Source organism: Strix aluco, chromosome 2, assembly GCF_031877795.1.
Source record: "Strix aluco isolate bStrAlu1 chromosome 2, bStrAlu1.hap1, whole genome shotgun sequence".
In the NCBI taxonomy this organism is placed as follows: domain Eukaryota; kingdom Metazoa; phylum Chordata; class Aves; order Strigiformes; family Strigidae; genus Strix; species Strix aluco.
In genome coordinates this window covers 11,688,413-11,709,194 of record NC_133932.1, presented here as the reverse complement: position 1 = coordinate 11,709,194, position 20,782 = coordinate 11,688,413, and the positions used below count along the sequence as shown (strand labels likewise).

The 20,782-nt window shown below is 35.8% G+C and overlaps 1 protein-coding gene across 1 annotated transcript in view; it reads left to right on the top strand.

The window, feature by feature from the left end:
• The window catches only part of ABI3BP (ABI family member 3 binding protein), a 167,142-nt gene that overhangs the window by 81,928 nt on the left and 64,432 nt on the right, over nt 1–20,782 (top strand). Inside the window, 14 exon segments of the mRNA XM_074816699.1 lie at nt 660–725; nt 1,159–1,221; nt 2,295–2,360; nt 2,741–2,806; nt 4,412–4,486; nt 5,556–5,630; nt 7,549–7,623; nt 8,162–8,236; nt 9,506–9,571; nt 10,809–10,889; nt 15,775–15,843; nt 18,532–18,579; nt 19,065–19,139; nt 20,727–20,774. Coding sequence (XP_074672800.1) covers nt 660–725; nt 1,159–1,221; nt 2,295–2,360; nt 2,741–2,806; nt 4,412–4,486; nt 5,556–5,630; nt 7,549–7,623; nt 8,162–8,236; nt 9,506–9,571; nt 10,809–10,889; nt 15,775–15,843; nt 18,532–18,579; nt 19,065–19,139; nt 20,727–20,774 — 948 coding nt within the window.

Sequence of the window (20,782 nt, the reverse complement as noted above, 5' to 3'; positions counted from 1 at the left end):
CTTTTCAGGACAAAAACCTGCTCCTGTAAATTAAGGAGACGCTGTTAGGATAGAGATTCTTACAGATTTTGGTTAAGAAATCACAAGTTGTTTTTCTTCTAGTAGTTGGCTCAACTCTTGCTGGAAATCCTTATAAAGGTCACCTGTATGCATTCTTCTACAGAGAAGCTATTGTTTCCTTTTTTCCCAGGCATATATATTATTTTAGCCCCAGAGTTCAGATTTTTAAGGGTGGTGAAGAACTAGTTAATTGTTTTTCAGATTAAATATAAGGTGCTCATTTCCAAAACTTGACAGTATCTTTGATTCAGGCTGAAGTTCTGGCTACATATTTGCTGACTAGTTCTCATTTTATAGTTTGAAAATATTTGGTTGATGCTAGAAAATGGATTTTGGGATCTGTCATTTATTGCAGTTAAAAGACAGCTCTGGAACATCATGACTGCCATTATTGTCTACTAGGAGCATGTTTAGCCAGTTGGGGTGTTTTGGTAGTACAGAGTGACAAAAAATTGATGCATGATTTATTTGGTAGGAAAAGTATACCTGAGAAACCACAATTTAAATACTGATTTACTTGGATGTGATTAAAGTGATACTTTCATATGCATAGAGAGACTGCCATAACATCTCAAGATAGTTTCCATCTCTGATCTTAGCTCTCCCAAGACCAGTCCTGGAGCCCACGTTTTTACCTTCTCTGGAAACCACGAGGACAGTGATGGGTAAACAGTGATTCCATCATCATTTCTATCATTTTGTCAATACTTAAATATGAAAAACATTGTTTTAAAATTTAGTCAAAACCTTTTGATATTTTTTTCCTGTTAGTGGCAATGCCAGATGTGTCAGTGATGTGGTCAGTCATTTATATAAATGACAGCAAGGAGATACTTAATTGTTAAGCTTCTCAATACCTCTTTGTAATTTTCTGCTCTATAGGCCACATTCACTAAAATGTTGACTGTTTATATGCTACATTAATTCAGCTAGGCCACCCTGATTTAAAAATGGAGTAATACTGTAATGAATACAAATATTTATGTAAAAAAGCTGAATGTAATATGGGCTTCATTCATTTAAAACCTGTACTGACACTGCTTTGAAAAAAACTGTTCATCTGAAATATCTGAAGGCAGTTTTCTGGTTTAATCTTAGTTACTCAGAGACCAAAGCTGAAATCTACTTCTCCTTACTTTGCAAGCCAAGGAACAGTGGAGGGTAAATATGGTATTTTAATTTTTTCTTTTCCCCTGCCATCACTTGACATAATTTTCATCTGCTTTGAACAATACTTAGGTTTCTTAATGCACTTTGGCTTGCAAAAACGCTTGCCATATTAATGACATGATTCTGATGTTTGAACTTACACTTTTTTCCGTCACTTGAAAAATCACTTTTTGCAGGGACAGCTGGGAATTTGTCATGCAATGCCTGTGTGTTTCTAGATGCAGATTTTATTTTGAAAATTCTTTCTAGAGTGAAACATTCCAATACAGCAGAAACATAATTTTACTTTATCTTAGTGTTGCTATTGATGTGGTATAGCTGTCTCATAGAATCCATACAGGACATCAATTATTTTTTCCTCTTTCATTTCACTAACTTGAGCACTGAAGTTCAAGCTCAATGGATAGTCATGTTACTCATTGGCTTAGGGATTAACCTAAAGGAAGAACGGGAATTTTCAGATGTCATGGAGAATGGTGAGGGCCTTTCATAGAAATGGTAAGGCCTTATACAGTCTATTCTTTATAAAAAAAATAATAATAGTGACAACAACAGTAACAAAATACCTTTTTGCAAAAATTATTGAACATCTAAGGAGAGATGGAGTTATGACTGAATACTGATACGATAATGTGCAGTTTATTCCTTCATGCTGGATTAAGGAAGTATTTAGTATTTGTAATTGTTTGCATTTGAGAGATACCTACCACCTGTCATCTTGAATTCTGAAATCAAAGATGTTTCTTCACTCCCATGTTCAGTCTGCAACAACTAATTTTCAGGCATCTTTCAAGGAAATGTAAGGAGGGCTTTGGTGAAGTAGTCAGCCATTTTTATGCTGGTGGAGAGCCATTTAGGTACTGAGTTTCTAAGAATATTGCATTAGTTGCAACCACGGCAAGACGGTTGCCTGCTGATTTGGTCACTAAGTGTCAAGATATTGCCAGGAGAAGGGATGTTTTGCCCTAAATACAGACCTTTGGGCTGTTGTGAACCAGTGCTGCTTGTACTGCTGTGGCAAGACTGTGTGGATATCTCAGGATCATTTCCATGTCTGACCGTAGCAAGCCAGAGACCGGACCTGGAATCCACCTCGTCTGCTTCACCGGGAACCACGAGGAGTGTGATGGGTAAATAGCCAGTGATTCCCTTCCTCTGTTGCTAACTCTGGCAATGCTTTTCTCTGCAGCAGTGAGCCTGTTTAGGTGTTTTGATGTCCTGAAAAGTGGGTTCGTGATGCGGTTGGTCCCTTGTGGCTCCTTATTAGGAATTGCTCCATTTGTAAGCTTTCTGCTGCCTTTTTTGGGGTTCTACTTCTAGGTTTACTGTGTTACCTTGGGCTACCTATGCCAGTTCAAAGATAGCCTTGTACTGCTATGGGGAGTGATGCTGTGACCTGGAAGCCTGCCCCGAGTAGGGCCACGTCTCCTTGTTTATAGCTGTCTTGATAGCACCCACGTGACAACAGCCTGTCTGAGGACCTGAAGATGTTTTTTGTGTTTGATCTTAGCTACTCGAAGACCAAGGTTGAAGTCCACCACTCCTTCCTCTCTGCCAACCAAGCAAACCGTGATGGGTAACTAGCAAAAACCCCCCTTCTTCCATTTTCCCCTTTCTCTCTTGCTCCCCATCACGCCTTCCACCCAAAACCACCTGGCATCCTTGTCATCTTCCATGGAGAGTATGAAGACTTGTTGGTGCAGCTTGTTGGCTTGCCAATGCACTCACCACACTTGTTCTGCGATTCTGTTCTTTGATCCCATGCTTTTTCCATGGCTGACGAGCATTTTCTGCAGGGACCGAGCGACAGCTTGCGCAGAAAACGTATTCTCGCACCTTGCCTTCAGCCGCCATTCCCCTGCTTCTCTGTGTTTTGGTAGCGGGTCTTCCTTTCTCCGACACATTCAAATGTGACGGCGTTGTTAAGAGGCAGATGCCGGCTGGGCTGGCACAAGAGGACAGCACTGCAGTTCAGCTGCCCACTAGGGTTTCCTTGTCCAAGGGTGCAGCTGTTGGTTGCTTCACCACTGACTTTCAGGGCAGCCGGTTGTCACCTGCCCACACGGTTACATTGCCATCACCTGGAAGTGGGAGTGCTCTGCTTTACTGCTGCTTTTGAGGTCACGCTTGGGTTTTAAGAATGACGCCTCTTTTCAGCTTTTGGTGAACCACGGCATGTTTCTTCAACGTTCAAAACACCAGCAGCCTTTGGTGCCTGGCCGTGCTGCCAAGCTAATTTGGTAACGACATTTCTTGCAGATCTGGTAACGATGCAAGATGGGAAATGTCCCAGGAGTTATTGTTGTGCATTTAGCCGGACTGTTATTTCTCTTGGGCCTATGTTGGGGTGAAGCATAAGTGCAGAGATGAAACGGCCATACGTGAAAAGCCGTATTGACTTAAGGCACTGGATATGGCACTTGGTGGCAACGGTTGGAGATGCTCATAGAGATAGCTTCTCTCACACTGGCAGGTGTACAAGACCAGTTCTGTGACCTGGCGGTATGTTTTGGCCTGTGAGGCAACAAAGCAGTACCTGTGCAGGCTGGTAAGCCTACAGACCTGCAGGCGAGTGTGAGTTAAAAGTGTATGGAACCATATTAACGTATCCTTCCCATTGAGATGCAGTTGGTTCCCAGATTGCTGGCTGTGTTTCTTGTTATCTCCGTCTAAGTCACGGAAACTGATTCTGAAGTGGTTTTGTGGCACTGGAGTAATCTTGTATTTTTGTCAGCTGAGTGTCATGTACTTCAGGGTGTTTTCCAATGATGCAATTCTTGCCTATATTGATCTTTTCAGGATCCTTCTACCTTCTCTCTTGGAAGAAATTCCTTTCTGTGTATCAGAAATTGTACATATCTCCTCTGTTACCTCTATTTTTAAACAGTGTTTTCAAACTGAGTTGTTGTACGTCACATTTTGTCCTGCAAGGCATACGCAAGTCTGTCTTTGACCTTCACCTCTTTAGTTAATTTTTTGTGTTCTTTTTTCTTATTTTTCTGTCATATTGTCCGATGTCTTTGAATATTTCTTCGTATTTCTTTCAACAAATCCATTCCATGTGCATTTGAGATTTTCTCCTGTCTGAAGTCCCTAGTTCCTTAGTAATGGGTTGAAACCTCTTCAGTCTGTAGGTTTAGATGATGCCAAAAAGAATTTTTTGTTTTGTTTTGTTTTCCAGCTCCACTGGACCCTCATCATATTACTTTCCTGTCCCAAACATCTGCATCTGCAGTAATATCAGAAATAGAGACTGGTAAACTGTGTTTATGATACTTTCATAGCTTAGGATTTGGTTTTGCATCAAGGATGTTACTGTTACAGGCTGTTTGTTCTGATTGCTTGGTGTTATCTGAAACGGAATTTTGTCTGCAGTGTTTGGTAATTAGGCTCTAGCTACATGATGATATCCTATGGCATAGGATCAAATATAGAAACCCACCAGGAATCAATATTGTTTTGGGTGGTTTTAATCTGTCAGATATAAGGACCACAACTAGATGGAGTCATTATTAGTTATGAAGATATATTCTTGATTGGGACATTTTACCCTGGGCAATTTTTTGTTAGTCATACCACACACAGTTTTTTTCAGTTTTCTCCATTACTAAGCATTTTTTTCAAGTTATGTTATGTTACGTTGGAACATTTCTTACTGGTGTCATAGCTATACAAGATTACATTTGTATTCATAGCAAAGGTATGAATGTGTGAGAGATGAGAAGAAAAATTACCCTAAACCCGACAGTCAATATTTGAACAGTATTGTTTTGAATTTTCTGCCTCACCTTCTGGCTTTTCAGTATGTCAAAAAAGTTGTGTTAATTTATGTTATGTCAATTATATAAAGTATCACAATTTAAATGACAAATTACATGATGTGGACAATATTAAAACCAATAACGCAAAGTACTGGCATCTGTTAAACTGAAACAAGCAAAGTGTTGGCAGTAGAAATACCCGGTTGTAGAAATCCATATTAGCATATAAGTATGTGGGTCTCTTTCTACAGATGCAGATGAAATCAAAAGCACAGGTTTTTTGATGTTACATGTGCACAGATCAATTGACTCCTGTTGATAAGTCTGCTTTTTGAGGCCTGCAGTTTCTGTCAAGGTGTGTCGTTAGGCACATGTGACTTTTTCAAAGCTTTGAGGTTTTGGTCATTTCAAGCTGGAAACCTTGTAAAACTGTATTGTAGTGGTGTTGGCATCTTGCAAAGCATTGTAAAGCAATCTTACTTTTTCAGATTTCCCCCTCACCCCCCTCCCTCTTTCTGCACCAATATGAATCTCTCTCTCAGGGTTATTTACATTTTTCTGCAGTTACAAGTTCAGCTGACCTGGAAAAATCCATGCCTCCACTTTCCAGGACACCTCATGTGCTAACAACAACTATGGGTAATAGTAATGCATAAGCTTTTCAGTTAAACCACTTTTGGTGTTTTGATAGCAATTTTGGAAATCCTATTCAGCCCAGATATTTTGGTATCTGCCATACTTGTCTTCCATTTGAGTCACGATCATCAGTGTAGACAAAGTACCCTTTTTCACATGAGCCAAGACAGCTTGTGCTTGCTGCTGCAAAACTTACCTGATAGTGTTTCTGATCTTACATTTGTCTCTCAAAAAGCTACTAGGGCTATTTTGAGATATACTTAAATGAAATAAGCTTGGTTTAATAATAATAATAATAATAACAATGATAATGCCTAAAGCTTAATAAGAATCTTAAAATTACTTGGTTTTTTTCTTTCAATCTTGTTATACTCTCAGAGAGATCGATACACACATTTATATACTCTATATTGTTTATGCCATCATAGTAAGCGTCATTCTTACTATTTCTTACTGTTCAGTGATTTTTTTAAACTTTATTTTATCCTTGTTTTAGATGTGTGTATATGTACACAGATTATATGACATAAAAATTCACTAACAAAATCTTGACAGAAAACAAAACACTGAAGAGAATTAAGATAGTCTTTTACAGAAATATATTTGCAGTGTTTTTAGTTTTGTAGATTATATTTTTTCAGCCTTTTTTGGAATGCTTTATGCTTATAACCATGGTGTTAGAAGTTCTTTTATCTTTATATTTTCCGGATTGCTTTAAAGTACATGGACCATGCTATCTAAAGTAATGGTAGGTTAGATTGTCTGACACTTTAGTTTCAGTTGTCATTTAACCACTAGCTTCAGCTCCACTCTAAACCAGCACTGCTCTATTGTCAAGGTAAGGCATGCTTATTGTGGGTGGACCTCTGCATTGCAGATTAGGTATGTTATAACCTGTAACGGTTTTTGTTTGTTCTTATAAAACAAAAAAGCTCTGTGTAGAATTGATAATCATAGATACTGTGACCTGGTTTTTTAATAGCTTTCAGTGGTATTCAGCCTGTTCTTTCAAGCCCTGTGACACCTAGTAAACCTGAAACAGCAGATGCTGGACCAGGTACAACAATGTCTACCTAGTTCTTAATTCAGTAGCTCAAACCATGCTTTAAAACTCACTGAAATGAGTACACCGGTAATCTTCACTTCCAGTGCATGTTTGGATTAGACCCTAACAGCTCAAATTTGAATTTAAATTTCTGTTAATCGTTGAAATTGGTGCTTTCTCACACTTAAAATGCATATGGCAGCTCATAGTCACATGATTCTCCTTCAGTATTTTGAAAAATATGCCACATAGATAATTGAGAAAACAGTATTTATTGTCCAGTAGTGCTGATGGAAATACTGTGGTGCAGCCATAGGCTGCATTCTACTGCTGTAGCCTTTTCAAAAATACTAAGGAGAGTGTATCCTTAATAGCACGAAATTGGGTAACAGTCACAGAACTCAATGCTTTTGGACAGAAGCCATAATTGGATCAGTTGTCAGCTTTCTACTCAAGATTTTGTACGGTTTTAATGTCTGATTGTTCAACATGTCTTGTTCATTAAATTCATGCATTTTACACCACACCATCTTCCTTAAGTAATGGACCAAAACTCAAAATGTTCAAAAGTTCAACTTAAAATCTTCTTTGGAAGTGCTTGAGATTCAGACCAGTTGCAATGAAGGCAGGAGTAAATGAACATCCAGAATTTCTACACATCACAAATGTGATGCTTTATAGTCACTGAAACTCTGTGCAGTTCAAAAGTCTCAATTTCTCTCTTAATGCATACCATACATACACATACTATAAGTGTCTTATCATTAGTGAAATATGTGTTGTTCTTGTAAAAACAAATTTGGTTTTGCTGATGAAGGAAGAGTTTCTTCCATTAGCTCTTTGCTGTCTTATGACTGTCACCATTTCTTCCAACAGCAACAGGTGAATCCATTCTGGAATCTTTCACACCTAAAACTTCGCATCCTTTTCATTGGTCAAGGGTAACATTAGGTAAAGTTGTTGTTTTCACCCAGTGAAAAACTGTTTGTGTTGAGCACTTCATCCCATATGAATGCATTTCTTCCAGCATATCATGTCACATGCATAATCATTATTCTTTTTCCTGGTTATAGATTCTTGTTCTTCCATTGTCATTAGGCTGATTCTTCTTGCTATATCTCTATATGAGAATGTAGTTCAGAATGGTTTTACTGTCCTCAGAGAAGTAAAACTTGACACTTGCATGAAAAACTCCATCATCCTTTTATTAGAGTCTTCTGTCTATCTCACTCTCATGCATACGCATGTCTGATATGTAGAGCTTTCATAGTGAAAATTTTAATTGTTCTGGAGACAGAGAATCTATTTCTGATCAAGGCACAGCATTTCAATATCATCTCCATTCCACACTTTAAACTGATTTCATCAGATGGCTTTTGCATTCCATACTAAGTTGTCTTTTCTTCAATATGAATTTGTGGCATGTGCTGTTTGTTGTGGGAAACCCTTGTTAAAAAATTTTAATTGCAAACTGAGCTCTTTCTTTCAGCTCCAAAAGAAATACCACTTATTCCTTCTAAACCGAAACCATCTGCTACCCCAGAAGTACAGCATGTGAAACCTGGTAATTGTGCACACCATTTTTATAAGTTGGTATGCAGAGACATATGTTTACTAAAAATATCTAAGCAAAACTTCCTAAAAAGGACAAGAGCTATGCAATACATGAGCATCTTGACTAATTCATCATTCTAAACTTGGTCATTTGATGTTGACTAACAAAAGGAATGACAGTTAGGCTCATCAATTTTACACATTTGGGTCCAGCGATAAAAATACAAACAAGTTCTCTAGTTTTGTAACCTTTTTAAAGGATTGGAAGGGAAAAAACTTCTGGGTGGCACAGGGATTTTCTATATCACTTGTGTAAACAATATATATAATTATTATTTCTACAATTTATTTTGCCAGTCCCCATGTCCCACTTTCATACTATGGCAAAGATGTCATCTTTGCTGTTCACAATAGTTTGTTGATTGAAAATAAAGTACTACTCTTGTGATCAGTAAGTCCTCCTGCAGGGAACTCAATGGAAAGGGTTGCAATTTTAGTGGAAATAGGAGAGCTTTCTCAAAGTAGAAAGGGAAACTTTCATATACACATGAGATTCATTCTTTAACCATGGGAACATTATCATCATGTCGTGCCTTTTTTCTTTTTCTGCATTTTGATGAAAAAATAGATTTCTGTACTCATTTTCTTTTGATTTGAGATTAAAGGAGATGAATTTGGATCCTTTAGTGATTCAGATACTGGTTGAATAAATATTATGGTGTGCCTTACTAGAGTCCTAAAATGTTTCTGTTTTCATATCTTATAAAACAGACAGGTGAATAAAATGCAAGAGTTGCCCTTGATGTCTTATACATGTCTTGCAATCAGCTGCAGGCTCTGATTTAAGATTTTCGACAAGATTTTGGCATTTAGAAGTTTCCTCTTTGGTATAGATTCTCTGGTATTTGTTATGGACTGCAGTCTTTTCTTCAGTCAAAGACCTCATCTGTCCTTTCTCACTATTCTCCCATAACATAAAAGAAATGTAGTTGTTGATTGTATCAAACAATGGATTAAAAATGTCCTGAGAACATATGGGGAAGGAGCCTTAGAAGCAGACTCTCAGACCTAGCCACAAGCATACAGTGTATTTTCATAGGAAGCAAAACTAAAAGGAGTGTAGGGTGTTATGCGTAAGAGTAGGACTTAGTTGCATGCTTATCTAGTCTATTTTAAAACAAACAAACCTACCTCCCAAACTATGGAATGATAACGCTTTTGGCTTACTGTGGATACATCTACTGATCTGTTCAATTACATTTCAGTTTTTCTTTTCTAGCCCCTAAACCACCACTTTTGAAGCCTAAAACTTCTCAGACTGTTGAACAACCAAAAGCAACACTAGGTAATACACGTTTCTGTAGTTGTTGGTCACTCTTCTTTGCAGTCCAAGCCACAATTTGTATTCTGTTACTTCATCTCATAACTTTTACTATATTTAATCCATTTCTCTGAGAGAGGAAAAAAGTTAGGAAATAAGTATTCAGAAATACATTTTTCTAAACTTGGGAGAAAAAGAAACGACCTTTTTTTCATACATTTTACTAGTTCTATAATACAGTAAAATTTTGGGGATCAGAATTGTCTTCCATTTTCTTGGGAGTTTTTCTACACCAACACACTTTACCTTCAGAAAATCATTAGAAACCCATTGGAAATAGTATTGAAAGGCCAAGTGCAAGGTTAGTATTGTGGACATTAATCCTAGAACTCTCAGTGAAGGATTCCTGTAGCACTAGGTGGATGTGTTAATTCTACTGTTCTTTTATGAATCCTTCTGAATGTCATTTTGACTTGAAAAACACTTCTCAGTCACTTCATATGTCTTATTCTACTCTGTTATTTCTATAAATGCCATATGCTTTTCCACTCTTGCTATAAAACCTTCTCTTGGAAAGCAGTCTCATAGCACTGCTTTATAAAAATGAACAAAATTACTGACTATACTACCTGAAGCTTACCTTAAGCTTTATCTGATCTCAGATTAACCATCATATTTAGCTAATTACAGTTTCAGCCCATGTGTGTTCAGGGGAAAAACTGTTTCTAGGACTGATTGCTCTTAATTTTTACCATTTAGATGACAGTACTTCCATTTTATTAACAGAATTTTGCTACAGTTAAGAAGCAATTCCCTTTTTTATTACTGATTCTGTATTTTTCCAGCTCCCTATCAGTAATTTATTTACAGTGTTGAAAATTGAGGACATTTTTGCATATTTTGTCCACATGTCTTTTGATGGCTTAAAATTGACCTGGAGTTCAAAAGGATAAACAGCATTATTATTTTACCTCTTAAGTATCTTCAAAAATGAATTTGATAATTTAATGAGAGGAACATTTTGATGTGATTGTAAACTACAATTACATACTCTAAATTTACTTACTGATTATTATAGTGAAGAACAAGCTGGGGTAGTGAGGTCTTAAGAAGATTTTTGAGAAGCCTTCTTAGCAAATCTGATTTCACCATTTGCTTTTGTCCCCAGTAGCCATTCATTGCTTCATTTCAGGCTTGAAAAATGTGATTTTTATGTGATACAGTGGAAAGATAATCTTATAATCCAGTATATTTCTTTCAGCTCCTAAAGAAGCAAAACTCACACCTTCTGCATCTAAACCCAGACCATCTACCAGACCCAAAAAGCCACGAACTAAACCTGGTAACTAACTTCCATAGCAAACATTTGTTATAATGTCTCACTTAAGTAGTATACTTCAGTTTAAATTTATTCTGTGTGAAGCTCAGCACTTAATCATCAGAAAGATGGGCACTGAGGGGAGCTGTACTCTTTGAGGGATATTATTTTTGTACTGAACCAAAAAACTTTGAAGCAAGGCAAGAAAACTTTTAACTTTTACATCCCAAATCACCAAGTTGCATGGCCTGTCCTTGAAACAAATTGTCTTCCTGCTTTTCATTTCAAAATAACAAGTTTTCCAACTTAGTTCTGCATAGGGTCTAGAAAATGCAAATTCTCCTGTTTTGCTGATGGTTACAGCACCTTACCTAGAACCATAGGGTTTCTACTGATTCAGTGATCCTTAGTGCATATGTAGACTTACCTGAAAGTGTGGAAATAAGAGTGAAATTCTGCTCTGGAATTTAGTAAAGACATATTTTATGATGACAAATGAAATTGCACCTTCACACCGGGGTTGAATTTGGTCTATGATGTATGTCAGAGGATAAAAGGCACCTGGTATTTTCTGGAGCTGAAGAATAAGTGAATACAGTTACAAAAATATTACCAGTGTTCCATGGTTTATAATGAACTTAGAAAGCTTAAAATTGCATAATTGTATATTGTAAGAATATATTAATTAATTCTGGAAGAGATCAGGCAATATTATTAAATTCTTTCCAGATTCTCTGTGAATTATTCTTTTGCTTATAAAAAGAATTACTCTCTTCAGACCAAGTAATTCCTTGTGAAGCTTGTTAACTAAACGGTATTTATGACTTGGAACTGTCTCAAAATAGTGTGTGAAATTAGTTTTTCATGGTGATTACAGCTCCTACAACATTTTTTGTGTAGGAAATCCAGTGTTGTATTACTAGAATAATTACATTTGTCTTTGCTGTAGATGTCTATATCTGAATATAGATCTGAATCCTGCATGGTTTTTTGAAATGACAGAGGAAAAAGACCAACTCATTTGGAAACTGTTACATAAAATTGTTTTACACCCTTGGACTGCCAAGATCCACACTGTATATTGATGTTTCCACAATAAATGGCTATAGAACAAGTTTCTATATAACTACAAAGAAGGTGACATGATTCTGTATTTGTACGTGTGCCTCTTGTTTGTTCTCTTCCTGTTAGCGGTTTCACTGATCAATCAGATGGAATACTATGAAACACTTTTTAATCATAATTAAGTTTGTAATGGTCTTCCTGTGAGTAGGTATTTGTGAATTTGGCATTTGTTCTGAGGGGACAAATTATTATATTCTTGTTTAGAAATTATTATTATTTGAGGCATAAAATATTCAGTGCATGGGGATAACCTGGTTTTGGGGGAGGTGGCAAAAGGATCAAAGAGCAGGATCTCCTCTGTATTCTAGCTTAAATTAAAAACTTGAGTCATGACACTGGTTGTCACCTTTCCTTAACAGTGGATCAAAATAATGAAAAATATGTGCCAAATTCACACCTGATCACTGACTTACTAATGACCTGCCTTGGGTCAAACAGAATTCCTGAAAGTTAATTTTGGCTCTCATTCTTAATAAGACTTTTGTACTGTTTCTGGTAAAGTATTTGTCTTTTTGCAGTGGAGTAAAAAAAACATTTAAAAAAAACCAACATAGAAACAATTCTCAGTTTTTCCAACAAACCAACTGTACATTCTAGTGAAAGTTTGCAGCTTTGTTTTTCTTGGTATTTCAGTAATTAAATCTGTTGCTTGCATGAAAAAATAGTTCTTGTTGCCAGTGTGGTCATGCCCAACCATTGTGCTCGCTTGTGTTATTGTTAGTATCAATCTCTCTATCTAAACATTTCTCCAAGTTCTCCATTTTTCAGGAAAGGAAATTATAATGTATTTTCTACCATGCTTCCAACTGCACTGCAACATTTTCTTTCCAGAAAAGTGCAAGAACAGCTCTTCATAATGAACCCCTGTTAAGTCCCTGTAGATGCATTATAAATTTGCGCTCCCTTGTGCCTCTAGTACAAGATGCTAGTTCTTCATGTGTGTCCATGCATTTCTACTCATGTGATATGAAAATTTTGCAACAGAACTGCAGAACTATTTTAACAACAAATAAGCAGAACTTCTCTGTTGTAGAGGAGGATCTCAGTTGCCTACTATTTATAAATTTCCATAGTCTTAATACAGCACTGAAGTTAAGATAGAGTAATATTAGATAGAAAGGTGCATACATGTAGTTGTTCCTTTTACAGTCTTCTCTTCCTTACCCAGGACTATGAGGGTCCTGGAAGGGCTTCCAAACTTGCATCTTCTGAAGTGTAGTCATAGCAGAGAACCATGCCTTCTCAGCCTATGAAAACTCTGCTTGATAACTTGGTGCATGTCTTTCTTACTATTTTCTATCCTTCAAAGTCTCAGGTTACCTGGCTGCTCAGTGCTTATAACCCAATAATCTGATAAACTCTTCAATAATATCAAGAGTAACTTTTATGTCAAAGTTCTCTTATATTGTCTGGGAGTTTTATTAGATGCTCTGCTTTCAGAAATGAAAGGCATTTTATTTCCTCCCAATCTTATTCTCCTCTCATCATCACTCTGAGAAATCCATTTTCCAGCTCAAGCTTTTCTATTTATCTAGAAAAGTCTACATGAAATGTGAGTTATGTATCTATTAATGAACTTTTTTTTAATGGGCTGAGAAGAAATCATTACCAGAGACTTTTGGAATCTCTTTAGGATTGGGAGGAGGATGGCATTGTTGAATTTCATGTTTTAAAAAACAAAGAAATTAAAAAGTTTAAACAGATCTGCGTGATTTAAGATTCACCAGGAAAACACGGTGCAATGAATATATGGCCCTAGGTTAGTTCTGGAAGAATGTGCAAAGTACCTAACTTGTAGGTTAGTATGCTTCTTACTAGATTTCTTTGCTTCGATGTAAAACAAAGTGTAGTGCTGAGATGTGGATATGTTATGCAGTACTCAGTGCTGCAAGGTGTAGAAAAGTAGTCTCCAGTTGTTAAATAGGTAAGAATTCCCTGCTGATCTTTGTCATGACAGAGCAGTACTTCCACTTGTGACAATTCAGAGAAGAAATTGGTAAAGAACAAAGAGATCCTACTAGTGAATGATTTTTCCATAGTTGCTTCTGTATATTCTCATTCTTCACCTTTTGACCCCAACTAGTACCAGAGCCCTGCGGTTGGGAGCAAAAACTGTGATTGCACTGGCTGGGTTGGATTTTTTTTTTTTCTTCCACTTCATGCATTATCATTTTCAATGACATGTCTTTAAAGGGGATTGTCCTGAGGAGAGATTTACCTACCTAGTGAACGTTAGTTTAGAGAACCAATTCCCAGAGAACATAGGGAAACTTCATAACTGCTCTCTGTCAGAATTTTCTTTCAACTTTTCAGTTCCCAGTAGAGCTTTTTCTTCCAAAACTAAAGTCTTTTTGCATCCAGAATAGCCTGTGACAATGCTGGGCAATTGCTGTGTCCTTTCACAGTATCACAGAGTGGTTGAGGTTGGAGGGGACCTCTGGAGTTCATCTGGTCCAACACCCTGCTCAAGCAGGGCTAGCTAGAGCAGGTTGCCCAGGACTCTGTCCAGACAGTTTTTTTTTAATATCTCCAGGAATTGAGACTCCACAAATTCTCTGGGCAACCAGTTTACTTAACTGCCCAAATTATTTGTCCGGAAGACATTTTGGAGTATTTTGCTTTCTTAGACTACTTGCAGTAATATCAAATACATCAATCATTAACTATAAAAAATGCCAGTAAATAAATGAGGCAAGATTTAAAATTCTGAATGAAATATGTCAGTTCCTTTATTCAGGCTGAATAAATTAATAAAGTAATAAAATAAATTTATATATAAACTGACAGAGTTTTGGAAGTTTTATGTCTCAGATTTTATTGTATTTAAAAGTTTTAAGGTAATTTCCTCAAAATTAGTGTAACTGTGATTCTTAAAATGTTTGTGAACTTTGACATGACAGTTTGTCAGTAAGTCTGAAAATAAAGTTTGAGACACATTGTACAATATTCATCAATCATTTTTTCTTTCCTAATGAAAATCTGTATCATGATAAAAGGCGAGCAAGCACGAGGAGGTATAGGTAATATAAAATAGGCTGAGAAGAGTCAAAGCAAAGTAAACATGTAAGGTTTGAAGATTTGGATAAGCACATTGGTTATTTAATGATTTTAGATGTATTTAGGAATGAAAATGGACTCCAATTTGTAAAGTCGTGCTAATATTAAACAGTAGTACCAACTCTGTCTTCAAAGTTCTTTATATTTTTCAGACTCTTTGGAGGTTCTTTCCTTTCAAACCTAATTAATTACTCTGGATAGAGGTGGGAAGGTTTTTAACTTGATTATCTACTGTGCTGTAGACCCACTGGGGTCTTCAGCCTTATTTTCTGTGACTTTGCAGTTATTTACACCTGAAATCTTTCACATCTAACCTTTGCATCACTGTGGAAGAAACTTGGGAAAATTAATGGAAAAGTTTACCAAAGAAAAAGGATTTCCCTGGAACTGTTTCTTTTCAGTGGTCTACAGCCATAAAGAGAAAGGAAAAAAAAAAAAAAAAAAGTCAGAAAAACAGGAAGATGAAGACTCAGAGAGCTCCTCTGCCAGTGGTGTTCCTGTAGCATAAATGCACCTTTTATTTTCAAAAAGCAGCAAAAGACTCAGAGGGTAGTTACTGTTGCTTAAGAACATTCAGTAAATTTATTACTTACTCAGTGTTTCCATTTGAATAGTGGGGAGGAGGTGGATTTTAATTGGGAAGCAAGAGCAGCTAAGCCATAGCAGGAGTTGGAAAATAGATACAGATGCACCTATATTTCTCTCAAGAAAAATCTCTTTATTCCAGCAGCAGCCATTCCAGTGTCAGTCACTCCTAGGAGCCCCTACACATATGAACATCCAAAGACTACAGAGGGTAATGATTATGAGTCATCTTTAGTCATTCTTCTTTTCATTGCTCTGATAATATGTGCAGTTGAAAACACAGTTTCCTGTAGGCTTCTTGCTTATTCATATGTGGTCCAAACCCAACAAATGGAAATAGAGTCTTGATGTTTTATTATTTCTCCATGTTTCTGGAGGTAATGTCTTCTAAAAGACAGGATATCACTTCAAAGGTATCTGATTAGAAGAAGAAAGAATAAGAATTATTATAGTAATAAAGATTTTATGAAATATAGAGATAATATACTTAATCTAAAAATCACATTTAAAACTACAAACTGCTAAAGAATTTCTGCAGAAGGGGGAGTTCTTTGTTGCACATAACCAAGCATTGCTTGACAATTTCTCAAATTTATGGAAAATATTGCATCTTTTCAATTAATCCGTGGAAACTTGTGTTCAATTTAAGAAAAAAAAAAAAAGTCATTCTAGTTTTAGTGAGGAGAAATGTTTACATAAAGTAACACATGATAGTTACATTTTTTGGTATGGGAATAAATATTTAGTGATATGTTTGTTTTTAATGTAGACTAAGAATGAAGGTGTCCTTTGCAGTAAGCCTTGAAATGTTATATCTAATTCAAAGGAAGATTTGAATCACTGTTTGCATTTATTGTGCAGATTGTGTTCTGAGAAGCACTTGCAAGGTATTTTCAGAGGTATAGCTTTGTTCTTTAAAACCTGGATGAAGACAACTACATACATATTTTACTGGACAAGGATGGCTTTAAGTCTGTGCTTAAATGAATTGATTAACCAAAACAAATTCATTGCATTTAATTAGCAACAAATCACTCAGATTCACTGTGTCCAACTGCAATAAGTTATACTTCATAAAGTACGCTTAAAACTCTTCTAATGATCTTGATTTGCCAAGGTGAACATTGGATAACAATGTTTTCTGAACATTGTTTCTTAGCTCTCTTTGGCCTTTGGCTAAGCACTTAGAACCTAATTTTACTGCAGAACATCAAACTCTTTGATTATCCCTTTCTTCAAAGGGTCTGTCTGCTTGTTTTGCTCATATCCAAATATATTTCATGCATTAAATCCATAGCACCATTTTTTTTTTTTCTGTGTTTATTCATTGATATGATCTGAAGGTCTTTTCCTGGACTTCATTTCTTCAACATTGAATGTGAATGTGATTATTCTATGGGACAGCATTTACTTCTAGCTTTAATACTGGTTTTACAAACCAAGTTTTTTCTTGTATCCAAAACCACAGTCCACACATTTGAAGCCCAAAATATCTGCTAAGACCAAAACACCTCAAGCTAAATCTGGTAGGGCACTTCTTTTGAAATTGTGTACTTTGAGGCTTGCTATTCATGTAGAAAGTAAAAAGGTGAAAAGCTTCATCTTTTATTTCCTGGAGGGGAGAGGGAACTTGCTCATTATTCTGGGATAATATTTATACAAAAAAACCCAAATTGCTTCAGAAAACAATTTGCAGACCTAACAATTTCATTTTATTCTGAATATCTGAAGGTTTTTTTATTTTTCGAAGGCAAACTGAAAATAGTAATGACTATTTTATAGAAAAAGATTGTGAATTTGAATTCTGAAGGTAATCGATGAGCTTGGATAATGGCAAAGTCATTGCAAACCAGCAATATGTAGTGAGCACATTAGAAAGATTAGTAACTAGTTTAAGTTTTCTGTACAATATCTGGCCATTGTCAACAGAAAGAAGTTAGTGGTGGTTGTTCTGGCATTTTTTTCTCATTTGCAGCAGTATTAATACTAGGCTATATTATACTGTGAATGTTAATAGAAGCGTAAGAAATACTGTAGTATCAAAAACATCAATTGCAAACAAAGTTTAATAGTTTTACTTATTGTAAATCCCATTTTTAAAACAGGTAGATGTATAAGGAGTTTGGGAGATGAGTATAGGTTATAGAAAAGGTTCTATCTTTAGGTGTATATGTTTGTATGTTATATGTTACTTTAGTTGTTACTGCCTTGAGCGGGGAGACTTTATCAATTAATATTATTTTAATTTATTTTCTGTATTGCCAGGAAATTTTAATAGATTTTGACATTTCATAATTTAGGATTGTGATTATTTTTTTCCCTTTTTTTTCCCAGTTTGGCATAGTTTGTGTGGAGGAAAAGGACGTGATGTATTGGTTTTGTGATCCAAATTACAAGAGGATATAAGGACAAAAAACTAAGAGGCTTTATCAAAATAAGTTTTTTCAGATAATTGTATACTTGTACCAATAGAAGCCTTTTAGTCCTCTGCTTAGCTGCTCACCTTAGAGGAAAAATTCAAGTGTGTTGGTGTGGTCGGCATGCCACTTTCAAGTAGTAGCAGACTTCAGTTTGGGGATACCTCACATTTTTGTATATCAAGAATCACTTGCTGTCTCTGAGTTAAGCTATGTGGTCTCTTTTCTTGCTTGTGCTAGGATTTACTGATTTCCATTAACATATTTTTGCTTCTGTTGCCATCAAGTTTGTGCAATTCTATTTTTCTTATTGAACTTGTATTATTAGAAAGTTTAATTGTCCATGGTTTTAAAAAGTAAAAGTTAATTTGAAGACCTGCATTACTGTGGTGTAGCACCTGCATTTATACTTACCAGGGGAGTAATTTTAAGTTTTTTGGAGTTTGTTCCATACTTACCTTGTCACACTGTTTCTGTTGCAGTCTTGGAACCTATTACACGTAGAATTGAACCACCAAGGTCAACGATAGGTAATGATATTTCCTTGGCAAGCTGTCGTGTTTGCTTTTTTCATCACAGAAAGCATCGCTGAAGTTAATCACCTTATGCCTTAGGACTGTTTCGTTAAACTTAATTTTTCTTCTAGGTAATTCTCTTGCTTGGCATTCATGACAGTTGGACGTATTGCTCTCGTCACAGTTGGAATGTCTCCTTTTTTTAAGAAAACGATGCTGGCAGCTCTGAATCACACTTCTCATAATTATGCTTGTCTGTGCTTGTCCCAGCTTTTTATTTAAAAAAATAAAACCAGAGCTTCAAAAATGACTAAAATTCCATTCTCTTAGAGTGTTGTAAACACATGGAGAGTATTACCTGAGTTTCTTTCCTACTTCCTATAAAGATACTTTTTTTTCTCTATTGCAGGTGTGAGGTTTCTTTTTGTGTGTTCAACTTGATATCAGATACTAATTGCTGTGCAATTTAACCAACTTACTACCCACGTTTTCTCTTCCAGCTCCAAAGGAGACTCGACGTATTCCTTCTAAACCTAAAACTTCACCCAAACCTCATATCCCACAAGCCAAAGATGGTAAACTGCTTTGTGTGATTATTTCTAATACAGTTTATATTGGATTGAAATGTATTTCTGAGCAGCTGTTTAGTTATCTGAGCCAGTTAAAACATAATGGGGTTCTGCTCTGTTGTTTGTTCAATGATTTATTTGCAGTTTTCAGGAGTAGTAGCATTCACTAAGTATTTTTCATCGTGCAAAAGAATAAATCTCTGCTTCTTCATGGCAGCAGGATGAGAATATTGTTGTTAAACTCAGATTACAGTGGTAACTAAAGGAAATACCTAGTGATTAAAGTATGTATTATGACTACTTATATGGTGCAATACTTTCCCACAGTGCTTTGCATTGTTAGAATAAATACGTTTCCCCTTTAAGTCACAATTACTTATTTTCATGATGTTATTGTTTTATGCGTTAACAAGTAAATTACCCAGTGCATAGTTACTGTTTGTTTACAAATATTTATTAGCATTAATGATCATTTGTGCAATATTCCAGAATACTGGATTTTTATACTATGTCATTAAACGTGAGTGCAGTTGAATTCCATGGTAGGCAGAGAAAAAATTACTCTTTGTCCTCTGCTATGCAGTTGGTAATATCAACAGAAAATTACAAGGGTATCAACTATAAACATATGTTATCTTTTGGTAAATGTGAAAAACTCCATGATAATCACTTTACTGAAGATCTTTAAATTGTAGACATGGAGCAATATTTTTGAAATCTGGTGTTAGGTATTATTTTCTCATGTAGAAAACAGCCAAAATCCTTGTTGTCTCACAATTTTTTAACCATGTCAGCTGATTGTAAAACATTGTTTCCAAACTACAACTTAAAATGCAACTTCTCATAAACTGAGCTTTTATCTCTGTGGTCATTTTTTATTATTATGGTAGTCTGGTCTCAGAAAATGTCTTTGGCACACAAGTGTCACAGGTTTGTACTGTTCTGTGTTTAAAAAAAGAATCTATAATATACAGATCTTTTTTAACAGCATCATCCACTTATCTTGTGATTTTCTCAAAAGTTCCAAAGAATTTTTTTTTATGGTCACCCATAGAGAAGGATTGACACAGAGAGGGATACCATTTCTATTGTGCCTCTGTTTCTAATGTGCGACATGCAAGAAAATAGCATCAATTTCACATCCTTATGCCCCTTAAATACCCAGTTTTATTTTAGAACCATACCAATTTAGAGCTGAAGTATGTGATCGTGCAGTGCAATACACCGTAATGCTCTTTAATAATATAGCATCCAGAAAACAAGCAGGTGGTCTCTGATTCCAATTGTATATATAAACTGCATTTAAAATATGCCACAAAGGGAAGAGATCTGTGTCCCTAAAAAACCATTTTCTGTATAAGGAAGTGATACATATTTGGATATCTCCTTGAGGCCCATAGGAGAACTAAACTCACATTATGTTTCAGCATACACTGCTTTCTCAGAGACTTAATTCAACATAACAATTTTTATATGAGGCAGTATACATAGTATATAATTCAAAATGCAGTTACTAGACAAGTCATACTAATTGTAAGTGGAATTATTCTCTTCAATTTTCATAATAGCTTTTATGTTTTGTTTCTGATACAGTCCTGGAGTCTATAACACATAGTACTGATTAACTAAAACCAACAATAGGTAACAGT